The 15254-nt window shown below is 52.2% G+C and overlaps 1 protein-coding gene across 1 annotated transcript in view; it reads left to right on the forward strand.

Moving 5' to 3' along the window:
* Col9a3 (collagen type IX alpha 3 chain) overlaps window positions 1-15254 on the forward strand; it is a 22900-nt gene that overhangs the window by 3812 nt on the left and 3834 nt on the right. Inside the window, exons 5-29 of the mRNA XM_021179985.2 lie at window positions 760-795; window positions 1037-1060; window positions 1292-1345; window positions 1684-1737; window positions 2055-2096; window positions 3148-3204; window positions 3673-3726; window positions 4422-4475; window positions 4755-4808; window positions 5030-5083; window positions 5570-5623; window positions 6380-6433; window positions 7251-7304; window positions 7406-7459; window positions 7981-8025; window positions 8115-8168; window positions 8582-8635; window positions 9185-9238; window positions 9354-9425; window positions 10897-10932; window positions 12092-12136; window positions 13241-13273; window positions 13419-13565; window positions 13745-13799; window positions 14373-14555. Of these exons, the coding sequence (XP_021035644.1) occupies window positions 760-795; window positions 1037-1060; window positions 1292-1345; window positions 1684-1737; window positions 2055-2096; window positions 3148-3204; window positions 3673-3726; window positions 4422-4475; window positions 4755-4808; window positions 5030-5083; window positions 5570-5623; window positions 6380-6433; window positions 7251-7304; window positions 7406-7459; window positions 7981-8025; window positions 8115-8168; window positions 8582-8635; window positions 9185-9238; window positions 9354-9425; window positions 10897-10932; window positions 12092-12136; window positions 13241-13273; window positions 13419-13565; window positions 13745-13799; window positions 14373-14555 (1477 nt within the window). The remainder of the gene's footprint in view (window positions 1-759; window positions 796-1036; window positions 1061-1291; window positions 1346-1683; window positions 1738-2054; window positions 2097-3147; window positions 3205-3672; window positions 3727-4421; window positions 4476-4754; window positions 4809-5029; window positions 5084-5569; window positions 5624-6379; window positions 6434-7250; window positions 7305-7405; window positions 7460-7980; window positions 8026-8114; window positions 8169-8581; window positions 8636-9184; window positions 9239-9353; window positions 9426-10896; window positions 10933-12091; window positions 12137-13240; window positions 13274-13418; window positions 13566-13744; window positions 13800-14372; window positions 14556-15254) is intronic.

Here is a 15254-nt window from a genome sequence, read left to right on the forward strand (position 1 = left end):
GGCGTCCCTCCTCTCAGCATGGGAAAAGCCACTTCACATCCCTGAGTCTGACCATCTTCACTGAATTCCTCGTTCCCTAGCAAACCGACTCTCTCTTCCCACTGTTCNTGAGAACAGAGCTGTTTCCTTCTCCTCAGGAGAGGTGGTTGTGAGCACAGAGCACCCCAGAGAGCAAGAGGGGTGGGTGGGGCACAAGGACAGAGCTAGCAAGGGAACTCAGATGTGTGGAACACCTGAATGAAAGCAGCTAGCTGGTGGCCAGCTGGGCTGCTACTTGCTTAGCCTGGGGTGGGCGGGGCCCAGGCTGTCTGGGGGACAGACACTGTGACTACAGTGTAAGGACCAGCTTGTACCCACTTCTTGGTAAGCCAATCATTTCAGACCTGTCTACCAAGTTGGTCATTTTCTCACATAAACCGAGGCCTGAAGTCTCAGGAACCTTTGTAGGCTAGTGTTGGCACAGCTTCCCAGAAGGCAGGCTGGGGTCCCTAGCTGTATGGCTCATGCCTACCCTTCTGTCTTGCCCCTCCTGTTGGTTCTGCCCACCCACTAGCAACTTTCTTGGCCCGTGCTTTTCCTCCACACTCACACAGGTTTCTAGGACAGCAGAACCTTGCATGACCTCTGTTCCCTATAGAGGTTTTTCTCTCTCTGATCCCCACCTTGACAGAGTTATGACTTAGGCTCCAAAGGAAAGGAAGTGNAAGCAAAGGCTGGAGTTTCTTCCCTGTGTACTCTGACCCCTGTTTTCCTTTTCAGGGAAGTCTAGGACCCCCAGGGCCACCGGGACTTGGGGTAAGTACCATCCTCTCCTCCCTGTGGAGTTTTTATGGTGGCGTGGCATCCCCAAGGTTCCTTGTAGCTTCTCCTATGTCCTGCATTCTGGCCTGGACTCCTGGAGCTTTATCTGGGCTATGACCTCTGTGTTAATGGGGGGTACCTAAATCAGGTACCTCACTTTCCCTGAACCCCTNCCCACCATGCCTTGTGTGTGTTAGGACCCACCTATGTAATGACCTCATTCTTGGCTTTGCAGGGCAAAGGCCTCCCTGGACCTCCTGTGAGTATTTACCACCCTCTGGCCCCTCCCAAGCATGTTCGTTCCCAGAGCAGCTCTCACTGAAGCCCGTTTTCTCTGGGACAGCCCAGATCGTGGCAGAGTGGTCTTCTTAGGGGACATCCTGACTACTCACATATGGAGTCCTGGCTTTTCAAAGGGCAGATGGCGCTGGTGGGATTCCCCTATTCAGGGTCACAGGTTGTCCATCTCCCTCTTTTTTACCTCCTCCAGGGAGAGGCAGGAGTGAGTGGCCTCCCAGGTGGGATTGGTCTACGTGGCCCCCCGGTGAGTGACTACTCCCTGTGCCGCCACTGCAGGGGTGCATGTGGTCCCCACACTTAACCAGAGGCGCCCTGTTCCTCCTCCTCCTCGCTATCCCTTCCCTCTTCCTGTACACTTTCTCCTCACTCTTCCCTCCCCTGAACCCCAAACTCCCTGACCTGGTGGGCACTGACAGAAGCCCAGACAGGGAGCCGCCTATGACTCAGGGTGGCAGACAGACAGATACCAGCATGGCTTCATCCAGGGAGGATTAAAGGGAGCTGTAGTGTCCTCCATTTTGGGGGAAGCTGGTGACCTCACTCGGTGGGCAAGCTCTGTTCTGAGTCATGAATCCTCTGTAGGGACCCTCTGGACTTCCAGGACTGCCTGGCCTCCCAGGACCTCCTGGACCTCCTGTAAGTACTGGAGGGGACTCTGTCAGGCATCCTGGACTAACTGGGCTGGGCCGCCCCCCCCCACCCTAATCCCTGCCCAGGCTCCGTGCCATTCCCCAGAAGCAGGTGGGAGACAGGAACTGCTATAGTGTTCAAGGTCACCTTGCCAAGGATAGATGATTTCTGTTGTCACCCACACCACAGATGGGTCCGCAGTACCTTGCACTGGTCACTGGGGAGGGAGACAGGACTGAGGATTTCAAGCCCCTAGTAGATTAAAGTCAAGGACAAAGTGTAGGAGGGTGGATACACACCAGCTTCCTCTTTGTATGTTGAAGGGAAACCCTGGAGTCCTCCCTGAAGGTGCTACTGATCTGCAGGTATGCATTTGTGGTGATTATGGGATGTTTCTGCTTTGGAGAACAAGTCTTGCCTGATGCCACTGAGTGACAGAGGTGGAGGAGTGTGGGTGTGGCTGTGGGTGTGTGGGGGTGTCTTCCTTCCAAGACAGCATTTCTACTCCTAGAGGGACCTGCTTGCTCAGCAAGAAGGCCCGAGAGGAGCTCTGAGTACTGCAGATGGCTCCAGGCACAAGNCTGGCCACACTGCCTACATCTGCATTGTCCCTAACAAAGCTGCTAGCCGCAGGAAGCTGACACCAGATCAGTACAGATCCCTCAGGTGGCAACTCTGCTTCCTGCAGAGTCCCCTCTTAGCTGCTCTCAATGTAGGTGCTAAGTAGCCCCTGCACTGGGTGACTCACAGGCCAAGTCTGTTGCAGAAGGTTTCTAGATCCTAAGAGTCTGTGTCTGGTTCCATCCCTGACTGGATGCAGTTTCATTTAACACTGATAGTCATCTGTCCACGTCTCTTCACCCTTATCCGGCATCCCTGGCATTTGCTTTAGAAGGGGAAAGTAGGGCTCTTCTCAATGAGCCTCTGGGATGGGTTGGTGGGTAGAAGTTGATAGTTCTGCTATGCACCCAGGCTCGACCTGGCCAGTTCAGTGTGAAGCGAGCTAGAAATCTCCATCAGTGTCCTGGTGTGTGGTGTGGCATATGCCATCAAACCAGAGATTAGCACTGTAGGTTGAGTTCATGTGGCATTCCTCCCAACAGCCACCAGGTGACTGGTGGTCACAAGATGAAGGGCCCTTTGTTGAATTGCAGAGGTATGTAAATAGCTGCTTTGAGGCTGAGCCTGTCTGTAGAGAAGTCTGTGCTGTGTGGGGAAGGTGACTGGCTGCCATCCAGCTCTCCGCAGTCACAATCACTTCACCTCATGCCCACAACTGAATGGGGCCCTGTTCAGGCTTGTCTCCATCACTGGAGAGATGGTCCTTCACGGTTCTCCCACTCCCTCCTACTGGTCTCTCTCGGGATCCTGCCTTGTTTGTCTTGGAACGGTCTGATCCTTGTGCTTTTTCAACAGTGTCCCGCCATCTGCCCTCCAGGCCCTCCGGGACCCCCAGGAATGCCAGGGTTCAAGGTGAGTGGGCAGCTACGGGTGATAGGCTGAGCACATCTCCACTGACAGAGGCCACTGGGTCCCCACAGGCTATGCACTTAGAGCTTTTACAGAGTCTGAGCCTAGATTCAGTATTGTTAGAGGGGGACAGAATTGCCCATCGACTCATCCTGAGTTCTCTACCCCAGTGACATACTGGAAGCTGCAGTGACCAGGCTAGGCCTGGCCTAAGAGATCAGAGGATGCAGAGACAGAGAGGAGACAGGGTTGATCCTAACCCAATTCTTCTTGAGGCCCTTGGGAAGCACAGACACAGACCCTCTCGGGCCTCAGTTTCCCTGTCTGGTTCCTGGCCTTGGATTCTGAATGGCATGCTCCTGTTCCCACTGACTGGATGCACAGACCTTGGTTCTGCATAGGCAGATGGAGGTGGGGAGGGGGTTGGGTGTGCGTGGGTCTGGGGACAGTGACTTCTGTGTTTGTTTTCAGGGGCCTACTGGCTACAAAGGGGAACAAGGAGAAGTTGGCAAAGATGGTGAGAAGGTAAAAACCGCAGTCCACGTGTGGTTAACTGACCTAGAAAAAACGGCAACCATGGTAGGGGTGGTGGCTGGGGGAAGGGCCTGGAACCTCATGTGGTTGTTCTGAATAGGTGCCTGATGCTGATATTTCCTCAGTGGGGCCTGGCTAGGCAGAGCTGGGTGACCTGGAACCTTTTGTGTAAACAGATTCCCCCTCTCCCCTGTCTGACCTCACATGGAAGCTCCTGGGATGTTGAGGGTCCCTGAGGACACTTGGNTCTGGGCTTAAAGTGTTCATGGAAGCCTCTACCATTCTCAACCATCGGCCACTGTCCTAGAAGGCCCCTACCTGTCCTTACTGCATGCTGGGAAGAGGTCTGGGTGGCAGGAGTGGCTGAGTCCAGACTGTGGCTTGTACAGACTTCTGGGTGTAGGGTAGGCACTTCCCCACTTGACCAGGAGGAGATGCCTAGGAAGACCTGGTGGCCTTGCTTGAGCAGAGACCCCTGACCCTCCCAGGCAATGGTGAGNTCACCATGATTTATGTTGCCTTTTTACAGCTATAGGCAAGTATCCCCTCCTCATTCAACCTCCATGGCTCANTTCTAAAGTAGGAGGGGTGCCTATCATGGCTCAGGCTCATGGGAGGGACCAGTGGGCAGTGGAAAGATGCTAGAACTAGGGTGAACTGTCTGACTACTGCTTTTTCTGTTGTAGGGTAATCCTGGCCCCCCTGGGCCTCCTGGAATCCCAGGCACCGTAGGGCTACAGGTGAGGCTGGAGAGAGACCAGGGTGGTAAGGTGGAGGCCCCTTTGATGGTCACCCCAAAGGAAGCTAGTTTAGATTTGAGGGACAGTTAACCAGCTCTTGTGAGAGGGTCATATCCAGGCTGACGCCAAGGCTAGTGTTGCTCCCTCCAAGGGCCTCAGCTGATGTCAGGCACTTTTAGGGACGATGATAAAGCCTTGGGGGACTCAGAGGCCAGACTTGGGGTGCTGTTCAGGTAGACATGTTGTCTAGTCCCTGTAGCTCTGGTTCTGTCCCCTCAGGGCCCACGAGGATTACGAGGACTTCCAGGGCCACTCGGGCCCCCTGGGGACCGGGTAAGTGCTGTCGCCTCCATGGAGAGCTTTGGGTCCACTGAGGACAGCCCTGTTCATTGGGTGTCTGGAATGGTTCAAACCCCAGCTCTGCTCAGGCTCAAGAGTCTCAGCAGTCAGCATCACAAAAGCTCTTCCTGGCTGGCAACTTGAGGCTGTACTGAAGTCTCCCTCTGGGTGTCTGTTCCTATGGGAGGACTTCATATGCCATCTCTCCTTTACAGGGTCCCATTGGGTTTCGGGGCCCTCCTGGAACCCCAGGAGCACCTGGGAAAGTGGTATGTATGTATCTAGGCTGGAAGGTGGACTTCACACCAGCCTAGACCCTCTGACCCCTCGACTTTACCAGCCTGCTGCTGGTTCACAGACATGCCACCCTTTGTCCCACTGGGCTGCCCCTACTCTGTCCCAGGATGAGCTGTTCGTAGATACACAGGAGACTCGGGACATAGCAAGGGTGGTATATCCATGAGGTCCAGGGCACACGAGAAGTAACACAGGACAATGTGGCATGCGGATGACAGAGAGCTGGAGTGTGGGGCATCCAGCCTGCATGGGAAATCTGCCTCCTTTGTTGTCTAGATATGAGCTGGGGNCAGTGGTGGCATGTCACTGTCCCATGTGACCTTCTGCAGCAGGAAGCTGCCTGTGATCAGGTCTAGGGAGCTAAGCCAGGCAAAACCTGGGGAGGCCTTCAGGCAAGACCCACAGCTTTCCTGCCTTCTCTGTGTTATTAACCCTGTCCCTACTCCCTTGTTTTTTAGGGTGACAGGGGTGAAAGGGGACCAGAAGGGTTCCGTGGCCCTAAGGGTGACCTGGTAAGTGAGAGGAAGCTTAGTTCTCTGTATCTGTCTATGAAGAGCCTGATGTAACTTCTGTGGCTAGGNGTGGAGGATCCTTAAAGGGCCCCTGCCAGGGGTATGAAGGCTCTCTATGCTGTGCTCTATCCTGGAAGGGGTATAAGCTGCTAGAAATGGGGCCTGGATCTGAAGGGTTCAGGCCCTGTTCCTGACCCCTACAAACACCAAAGCTCACATGGAAGATTCTGGGCCCCTCCAGAGCATTCAGCAGTGAAGAGCCTGAGCAGAGGCTGGGGAATGGGCCACTGAGCTCAATTCCTGGCTCTAGTCTAGCCCCAGAGTAGGCTGACACCATTGCCAGCCCTGGGTGATAGGCAGACATTTCCTTCCTGCACTTCACTGTCTCATACTGCCGTGCTACAAGATAAAGAGGCTCTGCAGTGAGGCATGGGAGCAGGAGCTAAGTAGACACCCAGGTTTCTCCTGAACAGAACTGGCTACCACCAAACATTCGCCTCTGGCAGCCTCCAGACCTCTTCTTCCCCACCCAAGACCAGTGGCTGAGCAGTGGTACAGTGTTCACAGCTCCTAGATAGCTCCTGGTGACAGAGCCTGACTCTACAGGCTGGGATGAGCCATGACACTCCCTAGGGAAAGCACAATACACCTGATGTACCAACGCTGGGCCTATGTGGCTGAGCCTGGGGGGACAGGCAGGATGAGATGTTTCTTGGGGTCTCAACTTCAGCTGCTTCTGTCCCATGTTTCCTTTAGGGCAGGCCTGGTCCCAAAGGAATCCCTGGAGTGGCTGGGCCAGGCGGAGAACCAGTGAGTATCTCGGACATNCGCAGGGTCAAGCGTTGTGTTGTGGCCACACAAACTGCCCCCAGCATTGCTACTCCTCTTGGCTGAGCTATCACCATTTGTAACTATTCTCCTTAGGTTCTCTTTCCATAGTCCTTTCCATTCTCAGGGCCCTGCTTCATAGCTGTGTGACCTATGATAGGTCAAGACCCTATTCAAAAGTGCCTGTGTTGTATATAGTCTAACCTTTCAGTGTTTCCTTGCCATTCAAACTGCTGGGATTCTTCAGCTCCCAGAAACCCCAGCACTCTCAGCAGCTCCCAGAAACTTTCAGAAACCTATAGCGGCACCTAGCAGCCCCAGTACCTGCCAGCTACTTCAGTACTCCCAACAGTACCCACCAACTACTCAAGCAGCCCCAGAAACCCATAGCCTCCCCAGCAGTTTCCGGAAATCCANAGTAGCACNTACCAGCTCCCAACAGCCAGAGACACCACTGTACCCCCACAGTAGCTCTCATCTCCCTTTTGCTCCAGCCTGAAGTTCTGCAGCTACCATACCCCTACAGAAATCAGTAGTCTAAGATCAGACTTACCTGACTCCTGGGAAGAAAGGGTGATAGGTCAGGCAAGCACACAAGATGCATATGCTGAGGGTCCTGAACATCCTGTGCATGCTCCCTTGCAAGATCTCTGACGGTGGCACATAGCCACTTAGCCAGGAAAACACAGCCACTGTCAGGAACTCAAGACATTTTTAGTTTAGAGGGCAAGGAAGGCATTTTTCATGGGGACAAGGTGTTTCTCTGTCTGAAGGGCCTAACATCATCCCTTGTCCTTAGGGCATGCCAGGCAAGGATGGCAAAGATGGTGTGCCGGGACTTGATGGTGAGAAGGTTGGTGTCCGGCTGGATGCTTGCTGGGAGGAGGTGGAGGAGTTCAGCTTCCCAAGGCCTCAGCATCATTTGGCCTCATACCCTACTCACTGTCCTTACAGGGAGAGGCTGGTCGCAATGGTGGCCAAGGAGAGAAAGGCCCCAATGGGCTGCCGGTGAGTGCCCGAGCTAGATAGGTTAGTTGCTCTGGGGTTAGCTTCTGCATTTGTCCTAGGAATAGATCTACTGGGATCTAGCACAGCCCTGGTGCTAGAAGTCAGGGATCTACTTTAGCATATCTGTACTCTCACCTGTGGGACACGTGGAAATGAGCCTGTGTTCATCCTGGATGCTGCGGGGTCACCCTGAGGACGTTTCCTGGGAGTGCTCGCAGGGCCTCTGCATCGGGCTGAGGAGACTTTACCCCTGGGGTCAACTTTACCTTTTGGGAGCACTCTGCCTGGCCTATGCACAATGCCCGTGTGGACACTATGCAGTCACACTGTGAACATTCTCTACACGCATGCCCTCTGTGGGCTCAGTGATCTGGGCTCTGATCCTGGCTCCCAGCCCTGACCCTAGCTAGCCCTAGCACTATCCCTAACCCAGACTCCAGTCTTGACCCAGACCTTGACTTTAACTCTGAACCTGGTCAGGCTCCTATCTTGACTCTGACCCCTAATCCCTGTTCTGGCAGGGGCTCCCTGGGCGAGCAGGGTCCAAAGGCGAGAAGGGAGAACCGGTAAGTGACTGTTTTCCCCAGGAGAGAGGAGCCACAGCTGTGTGGGGAATGGAGGGAACATAGAACTCACTGTCTCTTCACCTGTATAGGGTAGAACTGGCGAGCTGGGTGAGGCTGGCCCCTCTGGAGAGCCAGGTATCCCTGTGAGTATCCATGGTCCTTCCCTGTGTATACACAGGANGAGGATCTTGCCCTTCCNTTTTCTCCTCCCCTGGGTGGACACAAGGACTCTACCCCTCTGGTGTGTGTACAGGGAAAACCTGCCCTTCCTACATACGTGCAGGGCTACCTTGCTCCCTCCCTGTGTGTACACAGGAGCCTGCCCTTTCCTGTTGTATATGGAGACTGCCTTGCCTATGCATACTGAGGACGTGTCTCTCCTCACATTGTCTACACAGGAACTCTGCCCTTCCTTTTATGTGTATGTGTGGACCCTGCCCTCTTCCTGTATGTATGTGTACACAGGGACTCTGCATTCTCCATGTGTACACAGAGACCTTGTCCCTTCTCACATATGTCAAAGGGGATCCTGACCTCACCTTTTCTTCCCTTGCAGGGGGATGTTGGTGTTCCGGGGGAGCGTGGTGAGGCTGGTCACAGGGGCTCAGTGGTGAGTAGGAGGACATAGCCCCTTGGGAAGGTCACAGAGACATAGTTCATGGGCAGGAAGGGGTAGCAATTCGTCAAAGCCCGAATGGTAGAAGATGGGTGAATCTGGCCTTCTTTATCCCTCACCCCCTGGAATAATGGTGCCATGCTAGGCTACGCTTGCCTCCGATCCTTTATGCTATGGTGCAGCTGAGACCCTGGCAAATATAGATGGAAATTTCCTTATACTATAACCTGTGAAGTCAACCTTCTCTAAGGCCTTGTAGAAGGCACTGGGCATTGGTACCTGACACTCAGCTAATCTGACAATTTAGATATAGACTATGTAAGCCCTGAGATCCGTTCCCCACACTTAGTTGTCCCAGAACATGTCTGTGCATGTGCTTCCAAACATAGCAATTTAGAGAGATGGCTCAAGACTTGTTCACTGTCCACTCAGCGGCCCCTCCCATGGAGGCACAGCTGGNCTTCTTCCTGGGTCACAAAGACTCCTAGAGCCTCCAGGAACTCCCTGAATCTCACAATATCCACTCATATCTTGGTCTTTTAGGGAGCTCTTGGCCCACAAGGCCCTCCTGGGGCTCCTGGCATCCGTGGCTTTCAGGTGGGTAAAGTTGGAATAAGGTTTGAGCCATTGAGCCCTGGTTAGCTGGGGAAAGGAGCATTCCTGGCTGGATTCTCCTGGGTGCTGACTAACTGGGATCATATCCAATTCACAGGGACAAAAAGGCAGCACAGGAGACCCTGGCCTTCCAGGCCCCCAAGGCCTACGGGGAGATGTGGGTGACCGGGTAAGAGTTGTTCTCTTGCACCTCCCTGCTCTAACCAGTCTACATAGACTCAAGCCAGCAGCNGCCCACTCCTTCCCANGTGGGTGGCAGGGATGGTAGNGCCAACTATGTGGACAGGTGCCCTTGATCCTTTTCTTGCTCATTCTCTTAGTATTCTTGGGCAAGAAGGGATCTAGGGTCCTTACTGCTCTATCACAAGCCCTGCATGCAGGCCTAGAAGAACCAGTAACTGGGGTGAGGGGAGAAGTGGAAACTTGAGGCTCTTGGTCCTGGGCTGCATGCAATTGGGTGTGAGCTCAGACCTGAATGACCCCAGTGTTTCAAACATGTAACTTTCCAAGAGTCTTTGCTAATGGTGCTGTGGTAGCCAGTGACATTGGCGTTCTGCAAGAACAGGATCCAGGGAGTTATGACTTACTCAGGTTCTCAATGGTTAGTAGATAAGGCCTGGGTCCCCTGGAAGGAGTCTGGGGGTCTGGTCTGGGTCTAGACCATACATCAGATCTTTACAGGCTATGTGACTGCTTTCTTGATCCCCACTTGGCAAGGACAAAGCACTCTTTAAATGTGTGCATGCAACCATTGGAGGCTTTAGGGTACCTGTACAGACACAGGGAGCCACAGAAACCAGCACCACACAGCAAGGACAGTGGGTGCTTTATTAGCCTCTAGGCAGGAAATTCCAGGGGTTAGGGAATTTGCCAATAGCTCTGAGGACTCTAAGCTAGTGGAGGGAAATGCTTGCGCTGAGTCCCAGGCCCAGCAGGGAGGACGCTTCACTGACTTTCTCTTTGGATAGCTCTTGCCTTCACTTTCACATTTACTTCTCTTTTTAAAAAAGATTTATTTATTTTAATCTTATGTATAATCTTGCCCACATGGATGTATGTGTACCATATCTGTCAAGAGCCAAAGGATTTCAGAGGGAATGTCAGTCAGTCCCTGGAACTAGAGTTACAGATGGATGTGAGCCACCTGATACAATGCTGGGAACCAAACCCAGGTTCTCCACAAGAGCAGTGCTCGGTCTCTGTCTCTGTCTCTCTCTGTCTCTGTCTCTCTGCCTCTCTCTCTCTCTCTCTCTCTCTCTCTCTCTCTTTCTGTGTGTGTGTGTGTGTGTGTGAGAATGAGTAAATGAGTGTGTGTGACAGAGAGACAGAGAGGGGGCAGGGAGAGAGATCCAAGACAGCAGTAGCAAATCTATTCGCTGTCCACTGAGTGATAGGCAGCTGCTCTTCAGGGAAAGCTGACCCTTGAAGGACCAGTAGGGCATGCATGGCTGTATACTGCTGTTATCTATGGACTTGGGTTTGGCAACTGGGGCTAGGGTGCTGTTTCTAAGACCCCTTCCATAGGAGGAATTTCTATACCTACTGTAGGTGGAATTCCTGCCTCTGCTATGCAGGGCCATGACCNTTCCCCTATGGGGATTCCCAGGGTTCCTCTAATCCAGAACCTTCTCTCTGCCTAGGGTCCAGGAGGTGCCACAGGCCCTAAGGGAGACCAGGTGAGAATCCAGTGCCGGGTCAAGTCAGCTCTAGGCCAGCTGGCTGTGGGTTTGCTTTCAGAGCCATTGAGAGGCTCCGTCATCTCTACTTCCCTTCACTTTGCTCCTGTTCCTGACACTTAGCACAACCTGGGTGTCAGCAGGGACACAGTCAGCTGCTTTACTGGATACAGGTTGTAAAATGTTCACTCTGCTTTTCCTTTCTGGCCACTTAGTTCCCAACAATGACGACTCTATTATTAAATGTGTTTGCCACAAGCTTTGGCTCATTCCCTGGCTAGCTCGTAACTTATTTAACCCATTCAAACTATTCTATGTCTACCACTTGGTTAGTTACCTCTCTTCAGTCCCGGCCTGTTTCTTTCTTTGAGTCTCCTGATCATTTCCCTTGAATCTCTCTTTATTCTATCCTGAAATCAACTAACTGCTGGTTCTCTCTCTCTCTCTCTCTCTCTCTCTCTCTCTCTCTCTCTCTCTCTCTCTCTCTTACACACACACACACACACACACACACACACACACACACACACACACACCTTCTCAATCTCCCCTTTATACTTTCCCAGAATCCTCTCTCTCCCTGGAGGTATCACACCTCCTATTTCCTGCCCCAGCTCATTGGCCATTGGCTTTTCTTTTTTGACAGGTGATACATAAGAGATTCTCTGTACGACAAGTAGTTGTCCAGATGTTCACTATATGTATGGCCTGGGTGAAAAAACAAAAAACCCTACCACTGATTAGGGAAGCTGGCTTTGTAAAAGGGGTGAAGTCTGGACTCTAAGACTTATGTTGTAAAAGCAGGTTAGAGCTGTATGGGTTCTCCCTGAAACCCTTTCCTTCCTGAAACAGCTCAGAGGGTGGACTGTGGATGCTGCCATCCATCCTCACAGAGACTGCACTCTGAGTGATCCAGGGCTTCTCAATCCAGTACCATCAAGGTGCTACTAGCAGGAAAGCCTCACAGTACAAATAAGTGACTTCAGTTCTGTAGTCTTCATGGACGGTGGCTCTGAGGGTTTTGTGTTGCTTTGGGAACTCCATCTAGTGCAGGATCTGGCCTGGACTCTGGCTTCATTCAGTCTTGGGATCAGTAATAAATAAACAAGTGGCTTCAGGTGGGGAGGAGCCATTGGTGACCTTAGTGTGTCATCCCCAGGGCATTGCAGGTTCCGATGGTCTTCCAGGGGACAAAGGCGAGCTGGTGAGTATGGCTGAGCCCCTTACTGTGAACCAAGAGCCACCTGGTCAGTTTGGGTGGTAACTGTCCCATTGATGCAGTGTCCGAGGATGATGGGTAAGGTATAACTAACACCCACCATGTGCCTAGGCCTTGCCATCTCATTTTGTGGTAGGGGAGAGTGGGGTCCAGGAGACACAGGCAGGGTGGTTCCCTGCTGACTGAGGTGTAGAACTCTCTGGGAACCTTGTCACATTCTGCCTGGGAAGGTCACATTGCTTGAATCAGTCACTGCTGAGGTCTAAGCAGAGAAAACCTCACTTTTACAGAGCTGGAACCTGGGCCTATTATAAAACAGAACCCTGNCTGAGTCCTTGGGTCTTCGATGGGAAGCCCTTTCTGGCTTCAAGGTGACCAGGAATTTCAGTTCTGTAGTAATATGTTTCCTTTTTGTCCAAGTGGCACAGAGCTAGCCTAACTCCAGTGATCATGCTTTTAGGTAGCAATCATTGGCCACTGTAAACCTCTTACACCTTTAATGCAAAATAATCAGTTGATTGTTCTTTTATCTTAGCAAATTCTTGACAGAGCCTTAGAATCAGCCCCACCTGATCACCCTTAAATTGATGGATTGGTAGGGAGGGACTGTGTGGGACAGAGCCCCTGCCAGCTACAAACCTCTATGTGGTGCTGGTGACCGTAATGGTGAGCCAGTGGGGACGTCACCATCTGTCCTTTCCTGCCTCCACTGCAGATAGCTCACAGTATTGAGCAGAGCCCAATCAATCCACTTACACACTTGAGGCTGATCGAAATGATGAGGCCCCAGCTAGGGAAGACCCAGAGTCACAGGGCAGAGGTGTTCAACTCAGCATTTATAATGCCACAGTGAAGAGACTGGAAGTGAGACATTCAGGTGTAAGAGCAAGTTCCGTGCAGCCACTTGAAGTCAAATTTCAGGGGAAAGAGGTACGAAAACTGCATTGGTAGGCAAGAGAGACGAACACCCTTAGCAGTGTGTTTGTGTGTGAGGCACATGAGTGCTGNCTTCCACTGCCATGTGCTAGGTCTGCTTTCAGAGCTACTTCCACACACCCCATAATTGATGCATGCACCTTCTCTTCACAGGGTCCTAATGGCCCCATTGGACAAAAAGGAGAGGTGAGTACATCCCAGATACTTTGACAACTTATCCAAGGAGCCCACAGGCTCTGTAAGGTGCTGTCTAGATATGTGGTGGCCACTCACTCNTGAGGCCTTCCTAAGGAGGGCTCACTCTGACTCCCTTCCTCTTGTTTTTCTGCAGTCTGGCAGCCGAGGGGAACTGGGCCCCAAAGGCATCCAGGGCCCCAATGGCACCAGTGGAGTCCAGGGTGTACCTGGTCCCCCGGGTCCACTGGGCCTCCAAGGTGTGCAGGGTGTCCCAGGCATCACAGGGAAGCCTGGAGTTCCGGTGGGTAGCTTTTTCTTTCTCTTGTGTTGTGGGTTTTGGACTTGTGCTAGACTTAGATCATGTTTGGGTGTTGTTTTTGTTATGTAGTGAACTATCAGTTGTTTTGGGAGTGAGGTGCTGGGTAGGTCAGAGCTACTGGTGCACTACCCCACCTGCTGATGAACCTGGGTGAATTTCAGGGCAAGGAAGCCAGTGAACAGCGCATCAGGGAGCTATGCGGGGGGATGATCAGTGGTGAGTCTCCTGTGCATACCCTGCCTTTCACACAGCTCTGACCTTCTGTTATCCCTATCTTACCTGTCCTCTGATCTCAAGGAGGGCTACCCTCTCCCCAGCACTTGACGCAGTGCAGGNTACTCAGAGGAGCTCTGACTAACTACTGAGGGTAACAATTACAAGGAAGAACCCGGGTGGTGGTGGTGCATGCCTTTAATCCCTGTACTTGAGAGGTGCATCCTGGAGTTTGAGGCCAGCCTGGGCTACAGAATGAGTTCCAGGACAGCCAGGGGTACACAGAGAAACCCTATCTCGAAGAACAAAAACAATTACAAGNAAGAAACCACTGTGCCCTTTGGCTGGAAGGGATACTTTCTTGAATATCTTTGAACTTCTCATTCCAGCATGTNAGATAGTCCAAGAGAAGGGACCCTCCTGTCTCCCCTGGCATACTCTAGAGCAGATAAAATAATCATTTTTGGTCAGTAAATGAAATCCCCTTCTGACAGAGAGCTGGCTTTGTTATACTTTGCATGAAGATGTTTGGTAATCCTCTCTGAAGTATGCACTTGGCACTCTGTTTTCCAAAAGAGCAAATTGCACAGTTGGCTGCACACCTGAGGAAGCCCTTAGCACCAGGCTCCATCGGCAGGCCTGGTCCAGCTGGCCCCCCAGGCCCTCCAGGCCCTCCAGGCTCTATTGGCCACCCTGGCGCTCGGGGTCCCCCGGGATACCGTGGTCCCACTGGGGAACTAGGAGATCCTGGACCAAGAGGTAAGTAGTTGACTCAAGCAAGACATGGTCATGCTGCTGTGACAGCGGTGTCTCAGGCATATGAGGAAACCCTAGTTTTCTGTAGCACTGAACGGCACAACCCTGCCCTTTTGTGCTGATATACCTTCCTCCTGAGGTCCAGGGAAGAGAGGACTCAAGGAACACTCAGGTTCAATGTCACCTGAATGAGAGAGTGCTATTTCTGCCCTTGATTCACCTCATGGTCATGAGACCTGAGAACGACACTGCAGTCTATGACTCACCTAGAAATGCTATAAAGATGCAGTCAACAATCAACCTGGTTATCCCACATANACTCTAGGACTCATTCAGGAAGAGAGCTGCGCCTTTGTGCTTTTGGAGCCAGCACAGATAATTTCTTACCATTCNGTGGGAATCACAGAACCTTTAATGTGATATATTTTTNAAATACCACCAGAACAAAATTTGTTTGGATTGTAAGCAATAAATAATAGGACCCCACTTTCACTCTGAAGCTTACATTAATGGAGATTGGTGGCACAGGACAATGTCAGTTGCAAATGGTGAAAACAAGTAATTCAGCTGTGTTTAAGATGGTGTGAATTGCCGGGCGTGGTGGCCCACGCCTTTAATCCCAGCACTTGGGAGGCAGAGGCAGGTGGATTTCTGAGTTCAAGGCCAGCCTGGTCTACAAAGTGAGTTCCAGGACAGCGGGGA

Source organism: Mus caroli, chromosome 2 (genome assembly GCF_900094665.2).
Source record: "Mus caroli chromosome 2, CAROLI_EIJ_v1.1, whole genome shotgun sequence".
NCBI classification, from domain to species: Eukaryota; Metazoa; Chordata; class Mammalia; order Rodentia; family Muridae; genus Mus; species Mus caroli.